This window comes from Empidonax traillii, unplaced genomic scaffold, assembly GCF_003031625.1.
Source record: "Empidonax traillii isolate 1590-97213 ecotype Southwest subspecies unplaced genomic scaffold, ASM303162v1 scaffold143:size1492093, whole genome shotgun sequence".
NCBI lineage: Eukaryota > Metazoa > Chordata > Aves > Passeriformes > Tyrannidae > Empidonax > Empidonax traillii.
The window spans coordinates 1,196,475-1,222,108 of NW_020955336.1; the positions used below are offsets into that span (position 1 = coordinate 1,196,475).

At 48.6% G+C, this 25,634-nt stretch overlaps 1 protein-coding gene across 1 annotated transcript; it reads left to right on the forward strand.

Annotated features, from left to right (window-relative positions):
- Positions 1-115: 115 nt before the first annotated feature.
- ITM2C (integral membrane protein 2C) lies at positions 116-24,238 on the forward strand. Its single transcript, XM_027884357.1, has 6 exons — positions 116-265; positions 14,089-14,226; positions 16,162-16,350; positions 16,645-16,755; positions 20,431-20,581; positions 21,831-24,238. The coding sequence occupies exons 1-6, from the start codon at positions 152-154 to the stop codon at positions 21,920-21,922; spliced, it is 795 nt and encodes a 264-aa protein (XP_027740158.1). The 5' UTR covers positions 116-151; the 3' UTR covers positions 21,923-24,238.
- The last annotated feature ends 1,396 nt before the right edge of the window (positions 24,239-25,634 follow it).

Consider the following 25,634-nt stretch of genomic DNA (forward strand, 5'->3'; position numbering starts at 1 on the left):
GGTCCATCCGGCCTCATCCCCATCCCCGTCCCCGCGGGCGGGCCCGGCGGTGCTGCGGGCGGTGCCAGGGGCGGGCACAGCGCGGTCCCTCCCCGGGGCGGGGCCGGGCCGGGGCCGGGGCTGGCGGCGCGGGCGGCGGCGGAGCGGGGCCATGGTGAAGATCGGCGTGCAGCAGCCGCCGGCGGCGCTCAAGCCGGACAAGGAGAAGGAGAAGGCGGCGGGGGGCGATGGCGCGGCGGGCGCGGTGCTGCTGCCCCCGGGCGCCGTGAGTGGGGCGGGGGGGGAGCGGCGGCGGGCGTGGGGCTGGTGCGGGGAGGACATCGGGACAGGTGACCGGTCCAAGGAGGGGGTTCGTGGGCAGACGGAGTTCGGAGAAGTGGGCAGGGGATGGGGCAGGGCAGCGGCTCCGCTGCCATCCTTAAGCGCCGGTCGGTGTGGAGAGTGGCATCAGAACTCATCCCTCTGGGTGGTGTAGCCTCGGGGAGTTATATTTGGGATTGGTCATACATGGGTTGGATTTCAGATTCTAACATCTCTGAAGGCTAAGGGTCGGCATGGAGAAGAGGCAGGAGGAGCGAAGTGGATGGTGCTGGAGGATGCTGAGGAGCAAGGGGCAAATAGCACACCCAGCTCTCTAGATGCTTTGCAGATGGGAGTTGACATGGTGATGTTGAGCTGCTCTGCTGGCTTCAGGTGGTGGGTGAGAGAGGGGAACAGGCACTCACGCCTGTGGAGGGTGGGATCCTGACAGGCTCAAAGGGATTGAAGGTGCTGGGCATCCCTAGCAGGTGCAGAGCATGACTGGGGCCTTGGGCTGGAGTTGTGTGAGTCCCGTCCAGACTGTGAGTCATGGGCAGGTGCTGCTGGCAGCGCTGGACACGCACCAGGGGCGGTACAGCCAGTGCCCCTCGAGGACTGGAAGGTGAAATGGGCACTGTTGTGTTTGGCTGGGAGTTGACTGTTTCTGGAATCTGTTGTGCCAGAAAACCCCCAGCTTGCCAGTTCTGCTGCCAGGGTGGACCCACGGGTAAATACCACACTGCGTAGTGTGAGGGTGTTGTCCTGAGACAGGCCTGACCCACAGCATAAAGTCTGCCTTGTTATGGTGCTTCCATTTCAGAGGAGGAGACTTAAATGACGTTTCTGTATTCCTCATAAATGCCTTGGGATGTGTGTGCAGTTTGATCATTTATTGAACCCTGCCATCTCCCTGACTCAAAAAATGATGGGGGAGCTGCAGTTCTGTTCTGTTCCTGCAGCAGTGCAGAGTGTCCCTCCTCATATGCCTCTCTGAGTGAGTGGGAATTACCAGTCCAGGAGAGCTACTCTTCAGCAGGGGTTTCAGGAGACTGCTCAGTTCTGCAGAGTTCAGGGAGTCACATCCTTATGATCTCTCAGGCACGGATGTGCTCATAGGTCTGGCTGTGCTGTCAGAGTCTGAATGTGCTCAGCCTGTCATGGTTGCATCTGTTAATCTAACACCTAGGAGCTGTATAGAGACCTGTAATGGGGGAATGTGGCCAGCTGTGACCTCGTAGTGATTTCCTGACTTTATATTGCCTAATTATAAACCAAGGTGGTAGGTTTTTTCCTGCCTTTGATGTCCAGCCCTGAAAGTTGACTATCACACTGGACTTCCAGCTCATTCTGCCATTAAACCATTTCTTCAGTTGGGAACTTGGTTCTTCTGCTGATCCTCCATGAGTTCAGGCAGGATTTGTCTTCTTCTCATGAGCACTTTGAGAAAAGGAGTTTAAAAAGTAATAAAATAAAAGTAACAGAAGCTTATTTCTATCATTAGTGCTGCCAGATCCCAGCAATCAAAATTATTCTAATTCAGGGCTTGCCAGATGAACGAAATTGGCTTAGGTAGCAAATCATAAATTTGGGGTTCTTTTTGTTGCCTTGGGCCTTTCTCTGACTCCTGGGAGGTATGGTGGTGTTCTTTTAAGCCCACATGAGCTACAAAGGAACTTAAAAACATGGATTCAGAACAAAGACTCCTCAATGGTCTCTTAATTCCAGCAGGCAGACATGTATGAACATCAACATAAGGCCCATGAAATAAGGGCAGGAGTGGTTTGCAGTAAGTCAGGGCAGCATGAGAGTGTCCAGGGAGCAGCACATCCACTGACATCAGGTGGCCTTTTCCTGATGCTGTTTTTCAGGTTATGGCACTGGATTCTTTGGTATGGTTTCTACGTAGCTAGACTGAGGGGCTGTTTGGAAAAACCATCCCCAACTGGTGGGTTGGTTTTTCCATAGCCAGGCTTTCTTGCCATGCTCACCCTCGTGCTTCCAATAAATCCTGTCTGTGTGTGTCTCTAGCTGCCTTGCAGCAAAATGGCATTGGTGACATGCAAACAAGATGCTCTGCATTCCTTTCCTCTTTGATCTCGTAACTTCAATCCCAGTGATAGGAGCCAGAGCTGGGAAATGATTCATGGGCAGCTTCCACAGCCTGTGAATTTTGGCAAGTGCTCCGTGAATGCAAAGATGCAGCAGCAGGAAGATGTCTGAGATGCTAATGTGTCCTGAAAAGTACTAGGTGAGGAGTCCTGACAGCAGGATTGCATGTGCTGAGCCTTGTTTCTCCCCTGTGCAGCTCGGTTTGAATTGCAGAGAATATGCAATTTAAACTCTTGTCAGAAAAATCCACATAATTTTGAAGCTGTTGCAACATTTTAAGGGCTTATAAAAGAAACAGTCTTTTTGTCATTAGTAGAGCTGCAGGGATGTAGCAGCCTTGAGCAGAAGGCAGTTATGCAGCCAGTAAAATAATTTGTTGTGTTCATTGGAAAATTGTTTTTTCAGATGCAGAGTAGTATTCATTGAGTTTTGATTGAACTCCAGATTTACAGTCTGAAATGGAAATAAATGCATACCCTGTGTCTTTAACTGCTCTGGGAAGTATGGTCCTTGCAATTGTGATGAATGTTGAAATCCACAGCAACCAAGTAAAACTGATGGCTGGAGCCTCTCCAGTCAGAATTTGTTTTGGGGTTGGGTTTTTTTGGCTGATTCCTTGTGAACCCCTCTAACACTAGCAAGTTACTCAGCAGAGACAGTGCAAGAGCCAGAGGAGAAGGGGTTTCATTAAAATCTTCTGCTTCACCAGGTGTAAATGATAAGCATTGGAGGGAGGAGGCACCTCTCGTCCCTCTCATCCGTGCTTAGCAGACACCGATGGCGGGCTCTGCCCAGCCCTCCGTGCTGCTGGCCCAGGGTGGATCGTGGTTCACAGCCCGTGGGAATCAGCGTGATCCAGGGGCTGCTTTCACAGAAACCTTTGGGGAGGGGAGGTAGAGAGCAAAATCTGTTGTCCTGCCTCTGGGAGAGGCTGTGCTGAGACAGCACGTGCAGCCGCGCTTGTCTCCAGCTCGCCAGCAGGATGAACATCGAGGGCAGGACAGTGTCGGCTCAGACTGTGGCTCAGCTCTGGCTGGTGGGAGAGAAGGGCTTTGTGGGTGAAGCAGGAGACTGGGAGAGCTCTTTCCATACCCACAGGCCTGACAAGCCCATTGGAAACACCTTGGCAGTGGCTCATAGGCACGCAGTGGTGTCTCCTGGGTGTGGCTGATGTTCTGCTCTTGGTTGGTTACGGCAATACCAGGCTTTGATTTTGTGCCTTTCATCCCATCCATGCATTTCCAAAGACTTGACAAGACTTGGTGGTCTTTGGATCACACCCTTCCTGGTTGGATGGAAAAGTTTCCCATAAGGATCTCCTTGCTGCCTGGTGCTGGATCCATCCAACCCTTCTGTCTCTCTGTGTGGTGTCTTTGTAGGCTGCACCTCAGTCTGGTGGGTGTCTCAGCCTCCTGGCTGCAGGGCCACCCTCCCTCAGGGGCTGATGGCTGAGTTGCCCCTGCCTCCTCTTTGCTGCTAGCCTGGGGCTGCTGCATCAGCAGCTCCCACGCTGAGTGAGGTTGCAGTTTTTAGTAGAAATAGCAGGAGAAAGCCCTGAAACTCATGGGGAGCGTTTTCCCTGAGGGGCATTTGCCCCTCTGGTGCCCAGGAAGGTCTCTTTGCTGTGACTGCCACTGCAGAACTCCCCAGCAAGGAGCAGGGCTGCTGTGGATGTAGAGCTCTTAGCAGAGATAATGTCTTGATGCTGGGGCTGTTGCTGTGTCCCTGCTCTTTGGCAGGCACAGTGAGCTGGGACTGGTTCCCACCTGCCTGAGCAAGCCCAGGACGATGAGTGCTCCACAGTGGCAGCAGATCAGAGCAGGACAAGCAGCAGTGCCACTGCTGGCCTTCCCAGGGGTACCAGCGCATCATGAACAGTGATGCTCCAGAGCTGGATTCCAGCACAGGTGGCAGGTGGGGGAGTGGTGGCTCTTGCTGGGCAGGTGAAGCAGAGTCACGCTGGCTTATGGAAGCTGCTGTGCTAATACAGTGCTGGGTTTTGTGAGGAACTTTCTTGCAGGATGCTGTGAGGTGGAGGACAGATGGCAAGGGAAGGGGATGTGAGGAAAAGTCTTTTAAACAGGCTTTTTCACAAAGCAAGCTGTAAATTCAGAAAGAAGGACTAAGACGAGCTGGCAGCAATGTGGATGGATTAAGCTCATTGACATGTTTGCAGGCCTGAGTCCAGGCTTGATGTGCCCGAGCTGTGGGTGTTCTCACAATGTCAAGGGCTTGATTTAGGGGTCTGAATATGGCAGATCCTAATTTGAAGAAGCAGTCTCCTGTAACAGAAGGTATTCCTGGCCTTTGCCCAACCCTCCTGTATCCTTGTGGGCTAAAGTGATGACTTCTTTTTGTGTCCTGTATGGAGTCTTAAAAAGAAGCATTGTCATTGGTTCTTGGTCCTCTGTGGTTTGGGGATGCCTTGGAAGCAGAGGAAGAAGGGAAAAAAAAATGTCTATGGATCTTACAGGATCTGGTCTAATGAAATACTAGACTTGAGTATCTTAACAGACTCTGGACATGAATATTTGATATTCCAGCTGAGCATGACAAAGGATCTGGCTAAAACTGGCGGAGGGATTAGGACAGAGAATGTCTATTCCGAGCAGAAATGTTATAAATGCAATTGAATTTTGAAACATGGAGCTGCCTTTCACCAGAGAGATGTAGACTGAAGAGCTGGAGACGAAGAAACTTGTAATGTCTGTCTGGAGGTGAGTGTTCTTCCAAACGGAGAAGAGGGGGAGAGCCAAGGCAAGTGCAGCTTTGCATGGAGGTGCTCTTTACATGGGAAGAACCTGTTGTGTTTACTCCCTTTGGGCACAACATTTGTTGTTTTGGGGTTTTTTTTGACAAAACACAGAAAACCAAGGAATACCTTTAAAAAGCAGAGTTCCAAAGGGTACCAGTGAACCAAAAGCAAGTACAAGACGTAAGCTTTGCTGCATACACTGCTGTGTCCCATCTGTAGGAAGGAGCCTGCCGTGCTCATCTGGCAGGAGCCCTGTGCTGTGCAGTGATCAGGCAGTTCTGGTTTCACCCTGTTGTTGCACCTTGCTGCTTGCTGGCTGTTTGGGGAGAGGTGGCCTGGCAGGTGTGTGTGGCTGCTCAGAGGAGGGAAGCTGAGCACTCTGGCCAGGTCCGGAGAGATGGAGCATCTAGAGAGGATGAGGTGTTTTGTGCTACCAAATCTTTGCTCATTAACAGGTTTACAGGAGATGGAACAGGCATTTTCACTTCTCGACAGGTATTTTCTTCCCAAGTGATGTGTGGGAGCCTCGGTATGTTTTGGGTTTTTTAATGCCGGTGTTGCCATCTGAGGGAGGACAATGTGAGGGTGTTGGGTTTTTAACTCATCTCTCTGCACTCGATGCCCTACCTTTGAAGTCAGTTTGAACAACAAAGAGAAGGGTAAATTTGCCTCCTCTCTCTTGCTGTTGTTAAACTAGACACCATTTCTTTGTGGTGAATTTTTAAGTGTAGGATTGACTGTCAGAGTTTTCCTACGCTGTTGCTGGGAGAGATAATCACTGTCAGTGTTCTGAAAGGGAGCAGTGACTTCATTTTATGGTGTGACACTGTGTAAGTCCTGATTTTCAGGGAAGAGGCAAATGCCTGAACCTGTAATCGGGTTCCTTGTTAAGATGATTCAGCTTGAACTCCAGGAAACTCTGGACTCTGACCCCTCTGCTCGGTGAACAGTACAGGTTTATGGCTGTGATTCATTCTCTTGTCTGAAGAAGCAGCAGAAGGCAATCCCTTGGCTGTTCCAGCTCATAAGTATCTTGGGCATGGCTGTGTCTTCCTTTCTAACAGCCTTTTGGGAATCAGTCACGTCCAGAGGAAGAGTGAGGTGAGACAGTGATGGCTTAACTGGCCACGGCCACATCAGCAGTACTTGGCTTGCTCTTGGTGGGACCCAACATAGTTAATTTGACCCTCTCTGCCTGCCTGACTGTAGAAGCTCAGAGGTGGGTGCTGTAATTTTTTTTGCACCCCAAAACCTTCCAGATATGGAGTTCCCTGGGGGAAGCAGTGGTTAGAGCATAGTGGTGGTGTTCAAGGGAGTCCCGTGCCCAGCTGTTGCTCTGCTCTGGTGCTTCATCAGGATCCAAAGCCATTACTGATAGTCAAAAACTGCAGGTGTGAAATCTTTTCATGCGTCTTTTCCTTGTCACGTTTTCTGCTTTCAAATGCATTGAGACAGCACATAATCCTTTCCCTCTCTTGCAAAATCAGCCTCCAGCTCTCTTGGCTTGTGCCCAGGGCTCCCTGGGTGGCTTTTATGGGTTGGAAGGTGGGTTTGTTTAATGTTGGAACAATTGTACAGTTTTAGTCTGGGGAAATGGGTAGCATGTCCCACTGTCATGCCATGGGACAGCTTGTCCCTTTGGTGGGGCTGCTTCTTCCCAGGCCACACATGAAGGTGGAAATAAGCAGACTGGTTTTGGTAGCAGCTTCCCTTCCCTTCACCTGGGAGGAGGAGGAAGACTCAGCTACACAAGGAAAAAGCTGAAAACTGTTGGCATTTCCTTACCTCAGTGTTCTTCAGTATTTTTGGCATTTATTAAAGGTCTTTTAAGGAGTCAGGTGTCTGCCCACTTGAATATGTCTTTACCTTTGAATCCAGTCTCTCTTCAACTTCTCCAGCCTCTCGATTTAAGAGCTTCCCTATTCCCAGAGCAGCCACTCTGCTTTGCTCTTGCTTGAGCTGCCTTTTGTCTTTAATGGCTTTAATGGTTTTGAGACCCAAGGCCAAAGCTTAACCTCTATTCTTCTCCTAGGGAAAATTCTCATTATTTTAATGTCACCTCCCACTTCAGGGGTGCAAAAAACCCCAAACAACCCTGTCTTCACATGGCTGTACTCCTCCTTCCCTCTTCCCAGGTGCTCCAGAGCTTTTTAGCTGTGATGTTGGAGCTGCTCCGTGGCAGGGACTGATTTTCCCCATCGTCTCAGTGAGTGGTATCGGATTTCTGGAAATCAGGCCGTGTTTATCAGACTCTGTATTTTGGCAGTCAGGCTGCTATATGCCCAGGTTGGGTTGTTTTTTTGCCGCTTCACAACAGCTGTTTATTTTCTCTCTGCTTGCCTGTCTGTTCAGTGTGGCATTCAGGGCTTTAGCCATGTGCCTGGTAAGAATAGCCTTATTTTTACAAGGGGCTTTGTTGGCTCTGCTAATGGTTTAAATGGTTTTACTCCTGGGAAAGAGGAGAGGGAGGCTGGAATCATTCCAACTGGAAGTTGTTGTGCCTCTGCCAAAAGAAAAAAAAATTTTAAAAAAAATGTATGGAAATGAATTCCTCACCCCTGTGCAAAGAGCGGGGGAGAAAGAGCCCCTTAGTTCCAGAAAGAGATGGAAAAAGGAGAAGAGAGGGGGATTTATGTCTCTCTTGCTGATGAGGGAGGAGGAAAATATGATCACTGAGTGCTTAGGTCCCACATGCTAGGCTGTGTTTTTAACACCCTGCTGTCTTTGTCATATAGCAACAAAGCTGGGGGGGTTTAATTACCTAGTGGTTTGTTTTGATATTCTAATTTCCAGTGCTGCAAAGTGACTCCTGAGGCAGGTGGCTTTGTTGGTAGTCATGTGCTATGGTGTCATTTAAAGGTGTGATTAGATTCATTTACTGCAACCCTTTTGCCTTTGGCTGTGATAGTCTCTTAATTACAGGTTTGGTTTGGGTTTGTTTTTTTTTTTTTTTTTTTGGCTTCCAGGCATCTTTTGAGTCCAAAAGCCATCAGTTGTATTCTCTGTGGAAGGCCTGCACAAGCACTGTTCAAATACTGGGACTTTGGTTGCCTTGGAAACTGTGTGCCATATAGATATATATATGTGTGTGTGTATGTGTATTTCTCTCTGTCCATGCATTAACGTGTTTTTTTCTTTTCTGACCTAGAGCACCAGAAATGCTCTTCAGCGTGGAAGGACTCTTCCTTCCAGGTGTGGGATCCTTCAGAGGTCTGTCTTTGCTAGTGCAGAGCATTGACCCCTGTGGCTCTGCCAGGGCGTTGGCACAGGCACTCCTTCCTTCTTGGTGCCACCTGGTATTTCTCCTCATTTTGCTCCCTCTCCTCTCTCCAAGCATAGCTGCTCTTGAGGACAGGGCTCATTTTTTGTTCTTCTGGCAAAAGAACCTTTTCTGGAGTGTGGGAGGTGCTTTGGTGGATGCCAGGATGAACTGCCTTTGCTGTGATGTTTTATCTCTCTCTGTTCATTTCCCTTGTCTTGTCTTCCTTTGTCTGCCTTTTCCTTGTGTGTAGTCCCCCACTTTCCATCTCCAGAGCGCTGGAGAGGAGCCCTTGGCAAGGGCTCCAAGTCTGGAACCCTGGCTGGCCATCCCAGCTCGCTCTGGCCATCCCTGGGGACTCTTCACCACTGAGCCCCCCTGTGTCTGAACTCCTGAGTATGGGAGTAGTTGTTTCTGGGAGACAAGTCTGGATTTCTTCACTCTACAATTTATCCCACCAAGTCTCCAGTGCTTTTTGTGGAGCAGAGTAGTGGCAGTAAGCACCTGCAGGTAGTAGGGGTGCTGCCTGTGGGGTAGGTGGATGAGAAGGCTTTGCTTTGTGTGCAGGAAGAGCAGTCTGTGGCGGTGCAGAGTTGGGAGTCGCTTTTCCAAGAGGTGACACTCCAAGCCAAGCCAGCACATCAGAGGAGAGGTCAGTCATTCCAGCTTACACCAACTGTGGCAGCACTGCAGTTTTCCAGCAGTTGGCTGTGGGGTTTTTCTACCTGAAGTCAGTGGAGGTGCCATTATTGCAAGTCCTTATATTTTGTAAACCAGTAACTGATTTTGCTGTGAATATGAGACTTGATGTGCTGGAGTTAGAGGCCTTGAACTGATTTTTTTCTTTTCCCATGGTCCATATTGGCCTTTGGGTACCAGAAATGAGAAAAACAGCACGTTAAGTTAGATTTTCTGATGTGGGTTTCCTAAGTTTTGAGCCAGCATCCTTTGAGGAAGCCGTGGCAGTGTCTGTAGTTCTGTCAGTACATCTAACATTGAGAGCTCAGGCTGCTGCTTCCTTGAAACCAGCAAGGTCCCAGAGAGGGATGACATACTTTGCTGCCTTTCAGAGAGCATCCTCTGCAAACCACATCCCTTTGCATCGCGTTGCTCTGCATCGCCTTTCTCTCCTCGTTTGTCAGTCATCAAAAATCACATCTACTATTTTTAGTCATCCCATGCTTCTTTTCCGGTTGGGGGTGTATATTTAAGGCGCTTGTCCCTGTTTGTCAGGCCCTGCTAAACCTAAAATGAAAGATTTCAAACCTGCCTTTTTCAGAAATGCAGGAAAAAATGGTGTGTGGAGGACTTGGAGCTGTTTCCAAAGCTGAAGAAGCAGAAAAAGGCCGAGAGCTGAGCCCATCTCTGCTGAGGCAGGGTGTGACTTGGGAAGGATCAAGGCATGACATGACACCTCTAATTTTCTCACTTCTGTTGTCTTCAGCAAGGGTGATGAAGGAGCAATAAAGTCAAATTTCTATTTTTACAGCCTCCTGCTGTACTAATGGCAAATATCAAAGGCCACACCTTCCTGGGTATGGTTGTTGCCAGCAGCTGCTGCTGGTGGTGTGTCCCCCAAGGCTCGGTGCCATGATGCCAGGAGGGTTTGCTCAGCAGGAGGTGCCCTCAGCAGTGCCTGGCAGCTGTTGGTGGTTTCCCCTCTCAGACTGACTGGGCCCTTTGAACTTGATTTCCATGCCTTGGACCAGACATTGTAACTATAGCACAGCCAGGCTTCTGTCCCCCACCCCCTTGTAGGGGAGGTGTTCCATAGCGATTCAGTGCCAAATAGGGGTGACAGGACACCAGCCATTTTCATTGTGTCCTGACAAAGACCGGAAATTCTGAAGAAAATCCTCAAAGACTGAGTTAGTCCTTTTTTCCCCCCTGGGCTACTTTCAAGCCTTCTCTACCAAATGGTCTGTAGCATCACTGCATCCTCTGCCATCTGGGTATCTGCTACCTGTGCTCTGTTCCTGCAAGCCAGGAGGGCACTGAGTTGTAGTGAAGTGCCTGTTTTATCCAGGGGGAGGAATTCCTTTGCTCCAGTATCCTGTCTGCTGCCGGGCACGGAGTTGAGTGTCTGAAAGCAGTCGTGCCTGCAAGCTGGAGCCAAGTCAGCATGTCTGGTTGCTCAGGCTTGTGTGTGGAGCTGCCTCTGTCTCTTCCCAGTGGGATGAAGTATTAGCAGGACAATGCCTGGCAAAAAAACAAGCTGTGGGCCCACATCCTTGAGAGGTGGGTGCTTTCCCCCATTGCCTATGCAGAGGAAGAGCGAGCTGGTTGCACAGAGGAAGGTGCCGTGCCCTCTGCCTCTTGCAGTTTCTCCACTGGAAAGGGAGCTGGCCCGGCCCTTTCTGTAGGGTCAGCAAAGTGGCAGCTTCCACTGCCTGTGCCATCAGTGAAGCACGTGGTGGTGCCAAGAAAAAAGGAGCAAAGAAAGGATCATTGCATGGAGTGGCAGCGTTTTCCTGCCCTGAGGTGAAGAGTGGGTTACTCTGCAGAGCTGTGGGTCTGTCTGTGCATCCTCCCCATGTGCACATCTGTAGTGTCTTGTTTGTGGACACTGTGCCACTGCTGTTGCTTTTCCATCTGTTCATTCATGGAGAAGCAAATGAATGTTTGTCTTCTGCACAGCCCAGAGAGGGGAGGGAGGACCTAATGTTGATTTTTGTGTAAAATATGCCCATCTGTTGCCATGTCGTGTTTAAAACTATGAGAAGAGTAAACCATGTTTGCCCAGCTGAAATACTTGCCCTTGCCTCTACCCAGGGGTGGTTTTGACTTCAGCCTTTACCATTCTTCTTGACCAAAAAAAACCCAGGCTTGATCAAGGCAGAAAATTAGTAGAATGGCTTGTTGCAAGCAGTGTGTCTGGTTATTGAATTATTCTGGAATATTGTTAAACATCTGGTAACACAGCATTTCTGTGCATTAGTACTTTGATTTTTGTCCATGCACGACTTGAGGGCACGATCTGCTCTTCAGCAAAACCCTGCTGCCAAATCTGACTCTTTCCCCCCCCACACCAGAATTCGTGGAGATCGTCCCTGCTGCCAGACCCTCCAAGTGCAGCTCGAGTGCGGTGCACGGTTTGGTTTGCTGGCCGGTCCTGGGGGTCGTTCTGGCAGGGCTGACTTTCCTGCAGGTTCCTGCTGGGACCACCTGGTTCTCTTTATGATAAGGTTGGCTTAGGGGAAAACTGCTCCCTTGCTGGGAAGCCAGGCATTCCTACGGCAAAAACAGATGGAAATCGGCCGCGATGCATTTCCTGTTTTGTAAAATACCCACATTTCCACTGCAGGGAGCAGCGATCCTATGGGAAGGAGGTGTGTTGGGGCACGAGCAGGGCAGCAGCCTGTAGAAATGGCTTCTTGGATTTTTCCAACCTGGTGGAGGTTTGTTGTCCTGGGCGAAGTGCTGTTAAAGCAGGTTGTGCGCTGGCTGTCAGCACTGGGAACGCCTCCAGCCTGGAGCAGAGGCACAGACTAACATAGCTGCTTTTAAATTGTAATTTACTTATAGTGACAAAAGCTGGTGGCCCTTTTGTCTGCAGGGCTGGGGGATGGAGATGCATACCTTAGTGAGGGTTTCCCAGATGATTTTTGTGCAGTATTTTGCAGGACTGTGGTTAACTGTTCCTCTTGGCCTGGCTGGCAGTATTTGTAACCTCACTGCCTTAATTTCTGCTCCATCACAATGCTTGATGTTGATTTTTTTCTTTCCTCCCTCAGAATTTGAATTTTTGTTTGAGATTTTTTTTCCCCGCTAGTGTTTAATAACTTCTCCCAGGGCAAAGCTCTGCTTTGCTTCTCCCACCTTCTCCCAAAACACAAAGCTTGGGCATTTTTCCTGAAGCCAGAAATGTTTCGTAGGGAGCGGAACTCATCTCCTTTGGCAGTGAGAGGAGGGATATCTCCGTGTCTTTGGTTGTGCGAAGAACAAAGAGCTGCTCTAGCAAATAGTAAATCATAGAGGGCTTATTCTCCCCTTCCCTACCACTCTGCAAACACACTTTCTTTTAGTGGGACTATTTTTTTCCCCTTTGAGTTGCTGTGTCCTCATGAACCCTCTCTCCAAACCCTCTCTGGAGTTAGCACTTGCAGCTCACTGAGGAGGAGAGCAGTGAGCCAGTGATCACAACAACCTGGCACCTTTTGGATGGGTTCACTTGCAGAGCATTAAGCATTTTCTCAGCCTTGCTTCAGTGTCAGTAGCAGGAGATATTTTGTTCCTCTTCACCCGCACTGTCTGCACACTTTCTCTGATGACAAGTGTCTGGGAAAGCTGTTCTTGTGAAACACTTGACATCTAGCATGACTTTCGTGTCCTAGCAGTTCAAGTCAGAGAGCCTTTAAACTTCCTCTAGTAATGTGATTTTTTTGCTTCTTTTATTCTGTTCTTTGTGGCTTGTCACAGTTGCTGGCCCTTGTCTGCAGAAGGAGGGAAGTAAACCTAAAATACGGTATTTTTCAGCTTGCTCATCCCTTTATTTGCTGGAAGAGCAGCAGCAAACTAATTACATTGGTTCTTCAGTGCAGGGAGCTGGCAGTGAGTAGAGGTGCTGTGGGTCATCTCCCCTTAGGGCTTCAGCACCTGCACCACCCACAGGGTTTTAGCCATGGTACCCTGGAGAAACATCTCTTCATTTAAGAAGTGATGGATCTTAGAAATGAGGGACTGTTGCTCACTGTTCCTGCTGTTCATACCAGTCCCTGACTAGCCATGGAGACATGGAGAGGGTCTTTCCAATCAGACACGTCTGTGAACTGCACAGAGGGAGTTAATCTGCAAGAGCTGTCTCTGGTGCCTCTCTCCCCTTCCTGCCTGCTCAGCTGAGGGCAGCTTTCTGTGTGGAAACTGGGGCATCTCTGAACCAACTTCTTTCATCTGCTTCTGAAAGGCCTTACATCCTCCTGCTTAATGTTTTGAAGGGTTATTTTGGTAGTAAACACCAGAGCATCATAGGTTGGGGTGAGTGGTCTCCCAGGAAATAACCCTGCCTTTGCCAGGCCCTTCTGTTTCAGGGCTGTAACGAGGTGAGCTGGTTACTGTCTGTATGGATTGGGCTGCACTCTATAAAGGGCAGATATGTTTTATTTTGATGTTTTGTCCATATCCCTGGAAGGTGCGCTGGAATGTGCTTGAAAGTGGAGATCAGCACATCTAGTTGTGTCGGCTCACCCTAGGAGGGCCAGGAGGCACCTCTCTGGGACCAATAATTTCCACCCCAAAAATTTCCTATGAGAAATTCTACCAAAAGTGGCAGCATTTCCACAAAACTTTTTGAGTATAAATACATAAATACTATGACATTCAGTAGCCAGGAACTCTTAGTTCCTGATTCTTTTTTTTTTTTCCCCCTAATCTTTATCCCCCACTGAAACAAAGCTTGGCTTTGTTCCGAGTAGTCAGTGGGGAGCAGAGTATACATGTATGTGTGTATGTTGTCACACAGATATGTTTATATAGAGATATATACTGATTTATATACCTGGAGCGGGGAAGGGGGGCAAAGAGCACTAGTGTTTTGCTGTTGCCAGATGTGAAGTTGTTTTGCCAGACACTGCCTCTCTTCACTGCACGCCACAGTGTGTGGCCTTTGCATTAAAGGCAGTTGGTTTTCTGCCCCAGCAGGTGACAGTGTTGTGTTTTCTCCTGGCAGGAGGAGCCGGCTCCAGCCGTGCAGGGCCGGAGGTCATCGCTCAGCGGGGTGTGTTACCTGACCATGGGGCTCCTCGTGCTGCTCCTGGGCCTGGTCTTCGCGTCGATGTACGTGTACAGATACTTCTTCATCACCCAGGTAGGAGAGAGCTGGGAAGGGCTTTTGGCTCATCAGCCTGAGCAGCCAGACGAGCTGCTCCAGCCTTTGGAAGAGGTGGTGCTGGTTTTTTCTGTCCTGCACAGATAAGGCATTTCCAAAGTGGTAGTGGCTCACCTCCATCCCCACTGCCAGGAAGGGCAGTCTGAAAGATTCCAGAAATCCTCTTCTTCCCCTCCCTCCTGGCTTTGGTTTGTCCCCTTTTTTTTTTTTTTAACTCCATAAAAATATCCTGCCAGTTCTACCTTTTAAACCTAGTCACTGCAATCATGAAAGCATGGCTTGTTGTGAGAGGACAGCAAGCCTGGAGAGAGCAAGAGAGAGTACAGGCAAAGGAACAGCTTTTTGCGGTAGGCTTTGTAGGCTTTAGCACAGCAAAACTCTGTAGGTGTACCAAAAATAGGTGCTGCTATTAATAAAGCAAGCAGAGAAGTAAAAAGTAAGTGGGAGATGGTACAGAACATGAGCACTCGACCTCCATTAAATTCAACACCTTTTCTTCCCCATAGTCTTGGCAAAGCCTGGCTTGGCCGAGGCGCTGGGCTGGCAGCATTGTGGTGGGTCAGAACAGAGGGAATGAGGCAGGGCAGAGCTGCTTTTTAAGGAGGAAACTGCTGAGCTCTGGCTTGCTCAGAGTGTAGCCAAGAAGCCCCAAAGCACTGATTTGCACTGAAGCCCTTGTTCTGCTGTGGAGTGGCAGTTAGTGAATGAGTTCTCCCAGGACGGCTGCTGCCTTCGTCTCTGTAACCAGCACTTACCCTCTCAGCAATGTAGTCTTTTTGTATAAATTTCCTTGCTGTCAAATTAATTTGCAGTGTTTGTTTCAAGACTCATCAGTGCTTTATTACCCGTTCCCGTTTCTACCTGATCTGGAAGCGCTGTGATAGCTGTAGGGCTGCTGTGCCCTGGCACACACTGCTGTGTCACTGTGATCACAGCCTGTTGGAGGGCTTTTGGTGCAGCCATTTCCTTGTGAGAAGAAGCCCTGGCACTGAGAGAAAGTTATCAACCCAGTTATAGACAGCACTCAGTCCATCCCCCAGTCAATAACCCACCTTGGACCGTGGGGCATGGCTCTGAGAGACGCCCATCAGAGCACCTGCGGCCACCTGCTGTCACCCCAACTGCCTGTGTGTGATACCAAGTGGCAGCTTTTATCCAGTCTCCTGGGAAAGTCCATTCAGCATGATCAGGGATGCTTTGGAGACCGAGGCAAGGGGACCTTCATGTCTCAGTCTCTCATGGCTGCTGTCTGTCCCTGTGATCCTTGTGCTCCAACTTGATCACTCGCCCTGCATTAGCTTTTTTGCCCATACCTTGTGCTTCTGGAGAATCACAGAAGGGTTTGGGTTGGAAGGAACCTTGAAGATCATCTAGTTCCAACTGCACTTTCATGGGCAGGAACACATTTCACTAGATAGGTTGCTCAGAGAGCAGCAGTTCCTGTTTTGCTGTGAGACAAAGCCACTTTGTTCTGCTGCATTTGCCACATCCAAGCTACAAGTGCCTTTAGCAGTTGTGTTCTGCTCCCCCAGCCTTATACGCCTTGTGTAGAAAAATGCAGTTCCTGGAAGCCATGGCTATGGAGGCACATGAACAATCTGTTTAGGGAATTTAAGAGCCTGCAGGCTGTCAGTTTGCCTTTCTGAATTACTTCTTGTGAAATCCCAAAGGCAGTTCTTTATTCCTTTTGGACCTGGCTAGCGTGAAGTGAGACGTGGTCGTTTCACAAGGGTGTTTTGCACTGTCCTGATCGACGATGTTTTCTGGTAAGAAGACTGATCTTGGAATACCTTCCAGCATCTGTTTCGCTCAGAGTGTTTTACCAGAGGGAGGGATACATTTTTTCCCGTGTTTGCCGTAGCTGGGTGTGGGGGGTGGCAGTGTTGTACCCCTGCCTGGGTGTTGTCCCCACAGCTGCCCCGTGAGAGCGTGTTCCACTGCGGTGTCCTGTACGAAGACTCGCTGTACTCGCCGTTCAAAGGGCAGCTGGAGCTGCACGAAGACGTCAAGATTTACCTTGAGGAGAACTACGAGCAAATCAACGTCCCAGTGCCCCAGTTTGGAGGGAGTGACCCTGCGGATATCATCCATGATTTCCAGAGAGTAAGGAGCTTTTGGGGACCCTGGGGGCATAGCATGGGGCTGAGCTGAGTGCACCAGCACCATGGTTGTGGACTGGTGCTGTCACTGTTGTCACATATGTATATGGTGATCTTATTAATGAGCTGCCCTCCTGCCCAAGGCACTCTCTATTTTTTCCAACCTGTTTGACTTGCTCGGTAGGGAGGTCCTTGGACAGGTTTCTTTAAAGCAGTTTCCTGTGTTCCCTGAAATCCCTCCCTTCACCCATTTCATTTCAAAGGGCTCAATTCCCTAATTTCTGTGCTTGGAACGCAGGGTCTGACAGCTTACCATGACATAACACTGGATAAATGCTACGTCATCGAGCTGAACACCACCATCGTGATGCCTCCTCGCAACCTGTGGGAGCTGCTGGTCAACGTGAAGGTACAGCTGCAGTCCTGCTTGCTTTGTATGCTTTCCTTGAGTTGGTCATGGGTGCCAGCTGGAAGCTCATGGGAAATCAGAAGTGCTGTGTCTGAGCAAGTTAGCCTTGGCCCTGACAGAAATGAGTCTACATGGAGAGTGAAGGGTTCAGCAGGTTTAGCTGAAATACTGATTTTGCAGACAGCACAATAACACCGGCATGATGATAAACCTGAGCAGAGAGGCACAGAGAAGCTGTGGATTCCTTCACTGTGGTGTTCAGTTATTGTAGGAATCAAGGGGGGGAAAAAGGAAAAATTTCCTCCTTTCACTCTTGCCGTGGTTACTGCTGTGGTTTGCCAGTTGCAGATCTTTGTGTCCTCTGGGGAGTAACAGGCCTTCTTCAGCTGTCACCTTTTTGGGGTGGAGGGGAATCTGTGCTGCTCTCCCTGCTGTGCTGAAACTGTAGCACCAGACGTGGGCTCATGCAGTTGTGCTCACAGCCAGCGCTAAGTGGGTTTAGCACCAGTGGTTTTGTTCAGTTCTTAAGCCTGTGCTGCCATTGCAGTGACTGAAAGCAGCTCTCTTTAAATGGAGGACTCCTTAATCTTAGCAGCAGGAAGAAAGCACAGGGTTTTTCAGACTGTAGAAGGTATATGTCTGTCTTAGTCTTCCCAACAGGTAAAGCAAGGCACTGAGCCTGGGTCTTTTATCCATTCTGTGAGGGTCTGTTTAAAAGAAAGGGAAAAAAACCAAATGGAACTCTTTCTTAAATTCCCTTTGCTCGCTTGCTGCTACAAGTGGTGTAATCAGCTCTGGAGGGGTTAAACTCAGAGACAAACGGATATGCCTGGAGAGATGCCTGATCTCCAGTCCTTGTCAAACTCCCAGTTTGTTTCCTACCAGTCCTCACAGTTTCATGCACTGTGACCATCTGGCAAATGTGCTGGAAACCCCACTGGGGTACAAAACACATTTACCTCCAACTCACTCCAAACCTGTCACAGCTTCTGACCGTGGCAGGTGACCAGTCCCTGGGGCAGAGGGAAATGGAAAAGGCAGGATTACACAAGATGACAGAAAAACACCTAAAAGCTTGGGAATGCTGCTCACATCCTGAAATAACAGATACGAACTCATAGTCAATGAAAATGATGCATGATCATTGAATTTAAAAAAGGGATAACAAATAAAATGTTCTTATGCACTTGAAGAGCCCAAAGCAGGTGTGGATTTAAATAACTTCCTGATTATTAAGATGGACAGGTATCCAGTCTGTCTGTGGAGGTTTTAATATGCACTTTAGAGACATTGTTTTAAAGTGTTTAGGTTGGTGTTGAGCTCAGAAAACATTTTTCATCATGAGGACAGTGAAGTAGTAGAACAGGTTGCCCAGAGAGGTTGTGCTACCTCCTTGAAATCCTTGAAGATTTTCAAGATCAGATGGGATAAAGCCCTCAGGTCCCTGCCCAGCTAAATCATCCTACGAGCCTGTGACCTTCATGGCCACAGGTAGGGCCTTGCTGGTCAGGCAGAGGTCAAATTCCTTCCTGCTGCAGGGTTCTTCATCACCTTTATGACTTGCCCTGCTGCTCAGAAGTGCTCCTGTTTGGTTTTTGGATGAGCTGTGTTGGTCCTTGGACTCAGAGACTTTAGCATTCTTTGTATCTCTGAATCCAGTCAAGTCCCTAAGGAATGAGACCACTTTCCAGATGAAAGTTTTTGGAGGTTATCAGTAACTGCAGTCCTGTTTTTAGGGTCAAACCTCAGTCCAGCAAGTAATACTTACTGATGTTTTCCTCCAGCAGCACAGGGGGTTGGTGCCTGTCCTCTGCCCTTTCCTCCCTCGTGCCAGGGTGCCCCTTTGCAGTGTGGCTGCAATGTGCCCTGTGCCTGCTCTGCAATCCCTGCTGTGTATGGGAATAGCTGTGCCAGACCTCACTCAGACCCTAATGTATGCATTACCAGGCCTCTTCTGTCTGATTTTATGCCTGTAAATGGCAGCTCTGCTGCTTCTTGCAGGCTTTATTCTGTACAGGTGTGACAGTTCAGTGCACAAGCCCGATCAGTGTCTGAGATAAAAGGATGGAGGGATGCTCCCCCCGTGCAGCAGCAGGAAGTTGGAGGTGACCCAGTTAAATGATGGATGATCCATACCCTTTGCAGAACACAAGATGCTCAGAGCTTTAGCTTTCTCAAAATTCTTGGCAGGGAATTGAAGGTATTGTCCTTGTCGCACAAGAGGGAGTGGTGACTCCCACCTCACCTGCCACAGCTATTTCAATCCGAAACAGTGAAGAAAATGGATTGTGTGCATGTGTCTGTCTCTCTAAGCCCTCTTGCTGGGTCATGGATGTGGCAAATGCTGTTCCCCAGCCCTGGCTGTTTCATGACAGCTCCTGCCAGTAACTGCACATATCTCATAGCCTCTCCTGCCTTCTCCCCCCGAGAATCAATAATTCAATTTCTTGCAGAACTGTTGTGTTAGCGTAGTACAAACTTCCACTAATAGTCTAATCCTGCAGTGTTAGGGGACAGCTGTATTGATCCAGTAGGCTGTGCCAGCCCAGCAGCACAACAGCAAGTTCAGTTAGTGTGTTTCCAGGTACATCTCTGTGGAGATAACCAGTCCTGGGGTGGAAACTGGAGGTTGTATTTGAAATGGTGCTGCTGTTCCTTGTTTTTCACCTTGATTATACTTATATTGGCCTCAGATCTGACAATTCTTTTATTTCTTTGACTTTCTTAAGCACAAGGAACCAGAAGTGAGTCTTTGCTTCATGGCCTAATTATCATCTAGTCTGCTCCCAAGTGCCCCTGGCCCAAGCAGCACTGGTAACACAGCTCGTTGTTGCCACAGCGATGCCCAGAGAGGCAAAATGCCCTGAGAACCTGGGAATCAGCGTGCAGAGAGTCTCTAGTGCTGAGCTGCTCTCTTTCCCCCAGGGAAAGAAGTGGCCTCTGTCACTGGGGTGCTCCCAGGTACCCCATTTTTCCATCCCCCCATGGCTTTCTGCCATGTCCCCTCACCAGGCACCCCAGTCATCACCCTGGTCTTCATAGTGGCCTCCACCTCAACAGCAGGGATGTCGCTGTCCCAGATGTTCCTGTGGCAGTGGAAGTATGCTGAGAGCTCGCTTTTCCTCTGAATGTGGTGCCCATGGCCCGTCTCTAGTCCCTATTCCTGTGTGCAGGAAGGGCAGGACATCATTGTGGCTGTGCTAAATGGACCAGGGAGGAAACAGAAATGTTGGAATTTGAGCAAGGCTGGTGGTTTTGGGTTTTGCCCTTTGAAGTAAATGGAAAATGCACATTTCAGTGGAGTTCCTGGCATTTTTGTTGGGCTTTGATCCCTCTCCAGATGGGTTTGTTGTGCTCTCAGAGTTTCAGCTTTGTGCATCCTGCTTTAAAACCTGGGTTAGTTTTATAACAGGGTTGATCCTACATTGACTTCATCTCCTTCGTGAACATTCCACTTGTGGATCAAATCTGTTTTATGTGCCCTGTGCACTGGACAGTTCACTGCACAGATAGGGAAGCCTGTTAATTGGTCTCAGTAAAGAGGAGTTTGAGCCTTCCAGCAGTGAATTTTCTGCAGTTTGATTGCCCTTGGCGCTCTGCACAGGACAGTTCTGTTCAGCGAGGAGATTGTGGCAGTGTTTGTGCTTTATTTTGGTGGAAACTCTGTCATTTCAGAAAGGGACATACCTGCCTCAGACATACATCATCCAGGAGGAGATGATCGCCACCGAGCACGTCAGTGACATGGAGCAGCTCGGCTCCTTCATCTACCGCCTGTGCAGCGGCAAGGAGACCTACCGGCTGAAGCGGCGGAGTGCGCGGAAACGTGAGAGCCTTGACTTCTCCTCACTCGCTTCCCCCCGCCCCCCCATTGCAATCATATTTTGGCTGATTTAGCCATGCTGACCTCGTCATGGCAAGAAGGGAGTCTCCCTGTGTCTGTAAGCTTTTGAGGTGTTTCCCATCCGGTTCGTCTAAACCCGAATCTGGGATGAGGCCGCTGTGGGTGGTGCCGACTGCTGTGTTTCTGTTCTCTGTCAGCCTGGTAGAAACACTGGGAGGATGGTTGCAGGAGCCAGCAATTCATTTACATGTGGACTCCTGGGGCTGAACTAATAGCGGTGCTGTTGGGAACCATTTGGGAAATTTCCCTAATGGAGGCTCCCACTTCATGGCAGCTATTCAGAGCAGATTAAATCTGCAAATGGCCTTTAATTAATTGCTAATAATATGGAAAACATTATGAAGAGGGAACACTGTGGTAAAATGATTTTATGGAAAACAGCAATATGGATCTTATATACAAATGGTAATATTGCTGCAAAAAACTCCTTAACATCAGTACTTGTGTTTATTTGTTTTTAGATACTGGTTTAAAGGCTCATCTGAAATATGAACCTATAGTCAGTTTGGATTTGGATCTCTGGGGAAACTGCAGGGTACAGAGGTCACCATGGCTGTAGTTCATGGTGCTTTCCCAGTGGGAGCTGCTCTGATGTGCAGCAGCTGCTGGAACACTGACTGCTGGTCTTGTGGAGCCCTGGCACTGGCCTGCTTGTCATCAGGGCACCACTGGGTTTGCTGTAAGAGTGGAGTAGCTGCCTGGCAGAGCTGCCCAGAGTTGAGGCTCTGCAGTTTAATGGCATGGGGAAGTATTTCTTTCTTTCCATGGGGGCAGAGGCCATAGCAGAATCAGTGTGTGCAGGGATACAAAAAGCCAGAGGGGAAGTGACTATTTTAAGCCCTCCTTGGCTGCATTCAGGGCTGTGTCTGTACCAGCCTGTGGCTTCTGCTGGTTTCTTGAGGCTTTCTGGTCTCTGATATAACACTGAGATGCTGTCAGCTGAAACGAGCTGTTTCCAGCCCATGGCAGCTCTTAATGCAGGACTGTGGCCCAGAGCACATGGTGATTCTTCCTAAGACCAGACAGTATTGCTTTCCATATGGGCGGGGTTGTTCCCGCATTTCAGTGTTCAGCAGTTTTATCTCATCTGCTTTCCTTCCCCTCCTTGCTTCAGTTCCTAGAGGTTATCATTTGTTGAATCTCCTCTCTCCTCTCTTTAAATCACTTCTAGGTATCAGTCGACGTGAGGCTGGAAACTGCCACCGTATTCGTCACTTTGAAAACACTTTTGTGGTCGAAACTGTTATCTGCCAAAAGTCATGAAGCCACTCTCCAGATGTAACCTTCCGTGGCTTTGCTTGCACACACATGCACACACATGCTCTCAGCCCCCTCTTTAGACATGGTAATCTGGCTACTTTTTATACTCCCCCCTGGCTTGTGCAGCTCTAACCTCTTGGGTCCACTGTGGCCTCTTCTCTCCCTGCTACCTACCTGAGACATTTGCTGGGCTTAAATTTACACAGTGGTCAAAGATAGCCTGGGAGTAGACGCAGTTTTTTTCCACACACCACAGGATGGGAATCTCTTTTAGGGGCAGATTTGGGTAGAAGGGAGGGCTGAGAAATAGGAGCACTGGAAATAGGTGGTTTTTTCCCGCCTGAGCAGTTTCAGGCTGGAATAGTGCTCTGAGGCTGCCTTGGCAGCAGGACAGGGGGTGTATGAACAGGGAGGATTGCCATTTTGATACTGATGTAATGACCTAAAATCTGTAACCAGATGCACTTAGGAAAAGAATAGTTACGAGGCAATTTGGAAAGCTCAGCAGAGGGAAGGTTTCTGCCCAAACCATGCTGTGGTGGTCCCAGCTTGCTGTGTGCTGTCCCTTTGAAGACCAGATTTTCAAACACTGAAAGGCACTGCTCTGTGTTGTTCTTGTGACTGGCTCCTGCACTCACCTGTCACCACATCTCTTCCTGAATGTGGCTGAGTGTGACCCACTGAGCAATGCAAGGTGTCCTGAAGGGTGTTCAGGGTCAGCAGGAGGACAGGGCAAGGGGCAGTGAGGAGGGCTGGGACTGACACAAATGGCACAGCACGTCCCTGCTCTCCAGCCACAAAGCAGAGGGTGAAGTGCAAGGCTCTGTAGCCCTTTCTCTAACACAGAGTTGCAGCTGCTGTGGGTCCTGGGCAGATCTACTGTCCCTTTGCCTGAGTAAAGAGAGGGGTATCTTTTGATGCAAGGTGCCAAAGCCCCACTGGTGTGCCATCTATAGGCTGTGGCTGCAGGTGGAGCCCTGTGTCTGTCCTGGCCAGCTCTGCGTGCTTGAGAGGGTGAGTTTGTTCACACAGGTCTGTCTTCCTGCATGGTCGAGATCCCATCTGTGTGTGGATGGGCTGCCATGCCCACATACGAAGTGTCAGCAGCAGAACGGGGAGTTTCTGGCAAGCGGAGAAGCAGATTTTTTGAATCTTCTTTTCTTTTAACAGAGTGTGTCTTCTATAACTCTTCTGATGAAAGCTGTTTTGATAGTAATTACTGTAATCCAGCTGTGTATCACATTATCTGCGGGCACCATTGTAATATAGATACTGATACAAGACTAGATTCAGCTGATCAATATACTGCAGAAAGACTGTGTGAACAAAACTGCATTTCTGTTGATCATCAGGCAGAAGAATTGCAGAGTAATTAAATATTCTTCCCTCTCTTCCATAAATATAGTTAAAACTAATTAGGTTCTTGAAATGCAGGCAGCTTTTTGGCTTGAAAGAATGGGGTGAGTTTCAACTTGGCACATTCTTGTTAATTGGTTTCCAGCAAATCTGGACTTGCTCACCATCTGTTGAAATGAGCTTGTTGTTTTAGAAGAGGAAGGATAAAGTAAATGCAAGTACAATCATTAATTCTGCAGAACCAAAAAAAACAAAGTGAATATACTTTGAACTTTTAAGTAGTAATACTATGAGTTAATTATGTGAAAACAAAACAGGATCTCAGAGTGCTCATGCAATGCAATAGAATTAGTATATCCTTAGAGGCTGAGAATTTATTTTTTTATATAAACATGAACTCTTAAGTAGTAGAAGATGACACGCACATTGGTTTCATTCTGCTTTAAGCTTGATGTACAATGAAGAATTACGTGCACTTCCTGCAGGGTGGTAAGGAAGGTTTCCCACTGCCAGAGGGGTGTTTACTTCTCTAGCATTGTGTTTTTCCACTGATAACTTGCTGTTTGCCCCAACCTTTAACTGCCAAGAAGATGACAAGAAGTGGGTCAGAGAATTGGTTCACTTAATGGAAGTGCTGCAAACTGGTAAATTTAAGCTCTGCGTTTCTCTTCATTTCTAGAAACCTAAGCCTGCACTCAGGTGAGCATACAGACCTTTTTCCCCTTCCTTCTGATTCTGCATGATTTAACTGGTCATTGAATATGCTAACTCTGTGCAACCCCACAGCTGTAAGGACAAACATCAGTTCTTTAAGGTGAACTCATGTGGTCACTGTTTCATAGGGTGAGAATGCAGTTGTCTAGAAAGAAAACATAAGATGCTTTGTATATTTTGTCTGGTAGGACTCTTACTTCTTAGGAAAAACCCGTGGGATAATAAAATCTTTTACCTCTGATATGTAAAGCGTGTGTTTGTTTGGAATGAGAAGCACATGCCCTCCACAGAGCTGTTGCTCCTGGAAGGCAGCAGCTGGACTGCCCTGGAAGGTCCAGCCCAGTGGCATCGTGGAGCTGGGCAGTGGGAGGTGCTGCAGGGGGGAGGTTCTTCCCCACAGATATGAGAGAGCTGCGTGGGGACATGACTGAGCAGCCTGCTGGGGAGCCTGCCCATGCCTCCAGGCTCTGTAGGACTCTCCCCCTGTCCTGGCACATCCCTGACAGGCCCAAGGGCAGCCCGTGTGGGGAAGTTGCTGCTGAGGTCTGTGAAGCAGCAAGATACCTCTGCTGCTCGGGTGGCTAGTGGGCATTTGATCCATGTGCTCAGCCTTGCTTCTTCAGGTGCTGGATTTCTGCACAGACATGTGCCTGTCTGCATGTGACCTAAACCTGCTGTTGCCTTCTGGCTGGCCAGCTTTGGGGGACTTCTCTCCTTACTGCACGCAGCAGCCTTAATGCTCTCTCAAGCTTTTTCTCCCAGTATTTCATCCTTCTAGGAGGGAAGTGTCAGAATATTTTTTCCTGAACTTGACTGTTCCTCTTTTCACAATTAGTCTCTGGTCAGCTGGGGAGGAGATTCCTGTTTCGCTTGTTACAGTAATTTTTGCTGCATTTTGCATTTAGTTCTTCAGTATCTGGGTGCTCTTTCCATCCTGAGGTTCTGCCAAAGGGAGCTGCATCTTATTATAACTGTGTTTGCCAAAGCCTCTTCTCCCAGGTAGCCCAGTCAACTCTGCCTGATAGCCCTCTCTTTCCCTCAGCTCTGGGCTGAGGAAGCAACTCTGCAGCACCCTGAGGAGAACCTGACCCATTCAGATGTGCCTTTTGAAGGCTGAAATGCTGGTACTAAGAACATGACTGATATATTTCAGTAAATCTAGTTAACAGCAAGTCAGTCACCTGGAGACTTGTCCACTACAAAGAAAACCAGCTTGTATTGGGAAACTTTATTTTTCAAATTTCCCTCTTGATTCACTTTTTCATTTCCTGAGGTTATATTAAGGGGCAGTTAATTAGTCATTGCCTCTTGCTCTTAGGAGACTTTATTTTAAGTCAGTTCTACTTCCTAATCCTGCTCACACTCTGGCAGAAGGCTGCTTTATTTGATTGAACAGTGGCATGTTAAAAAGCTTGGCAATAAAACCTGCTTTAGGAGGACTGCATGACAGAGATGCAGTTGAAACCCTAAGATATGGGTCACTGTGATAGTGGCTGGCACCTAATACAGTTTACTTTTTAATACTTGCATATTGCAGCTTGGCTGTTGTTTAGCTCTGCCAGGCAGTGCTCAATAAATCAAAGTTTTGGTCTAACTGTAAGAGCATCCACTTCCAAGCTCTGGACTTTTTTTTTAAAAAACATGC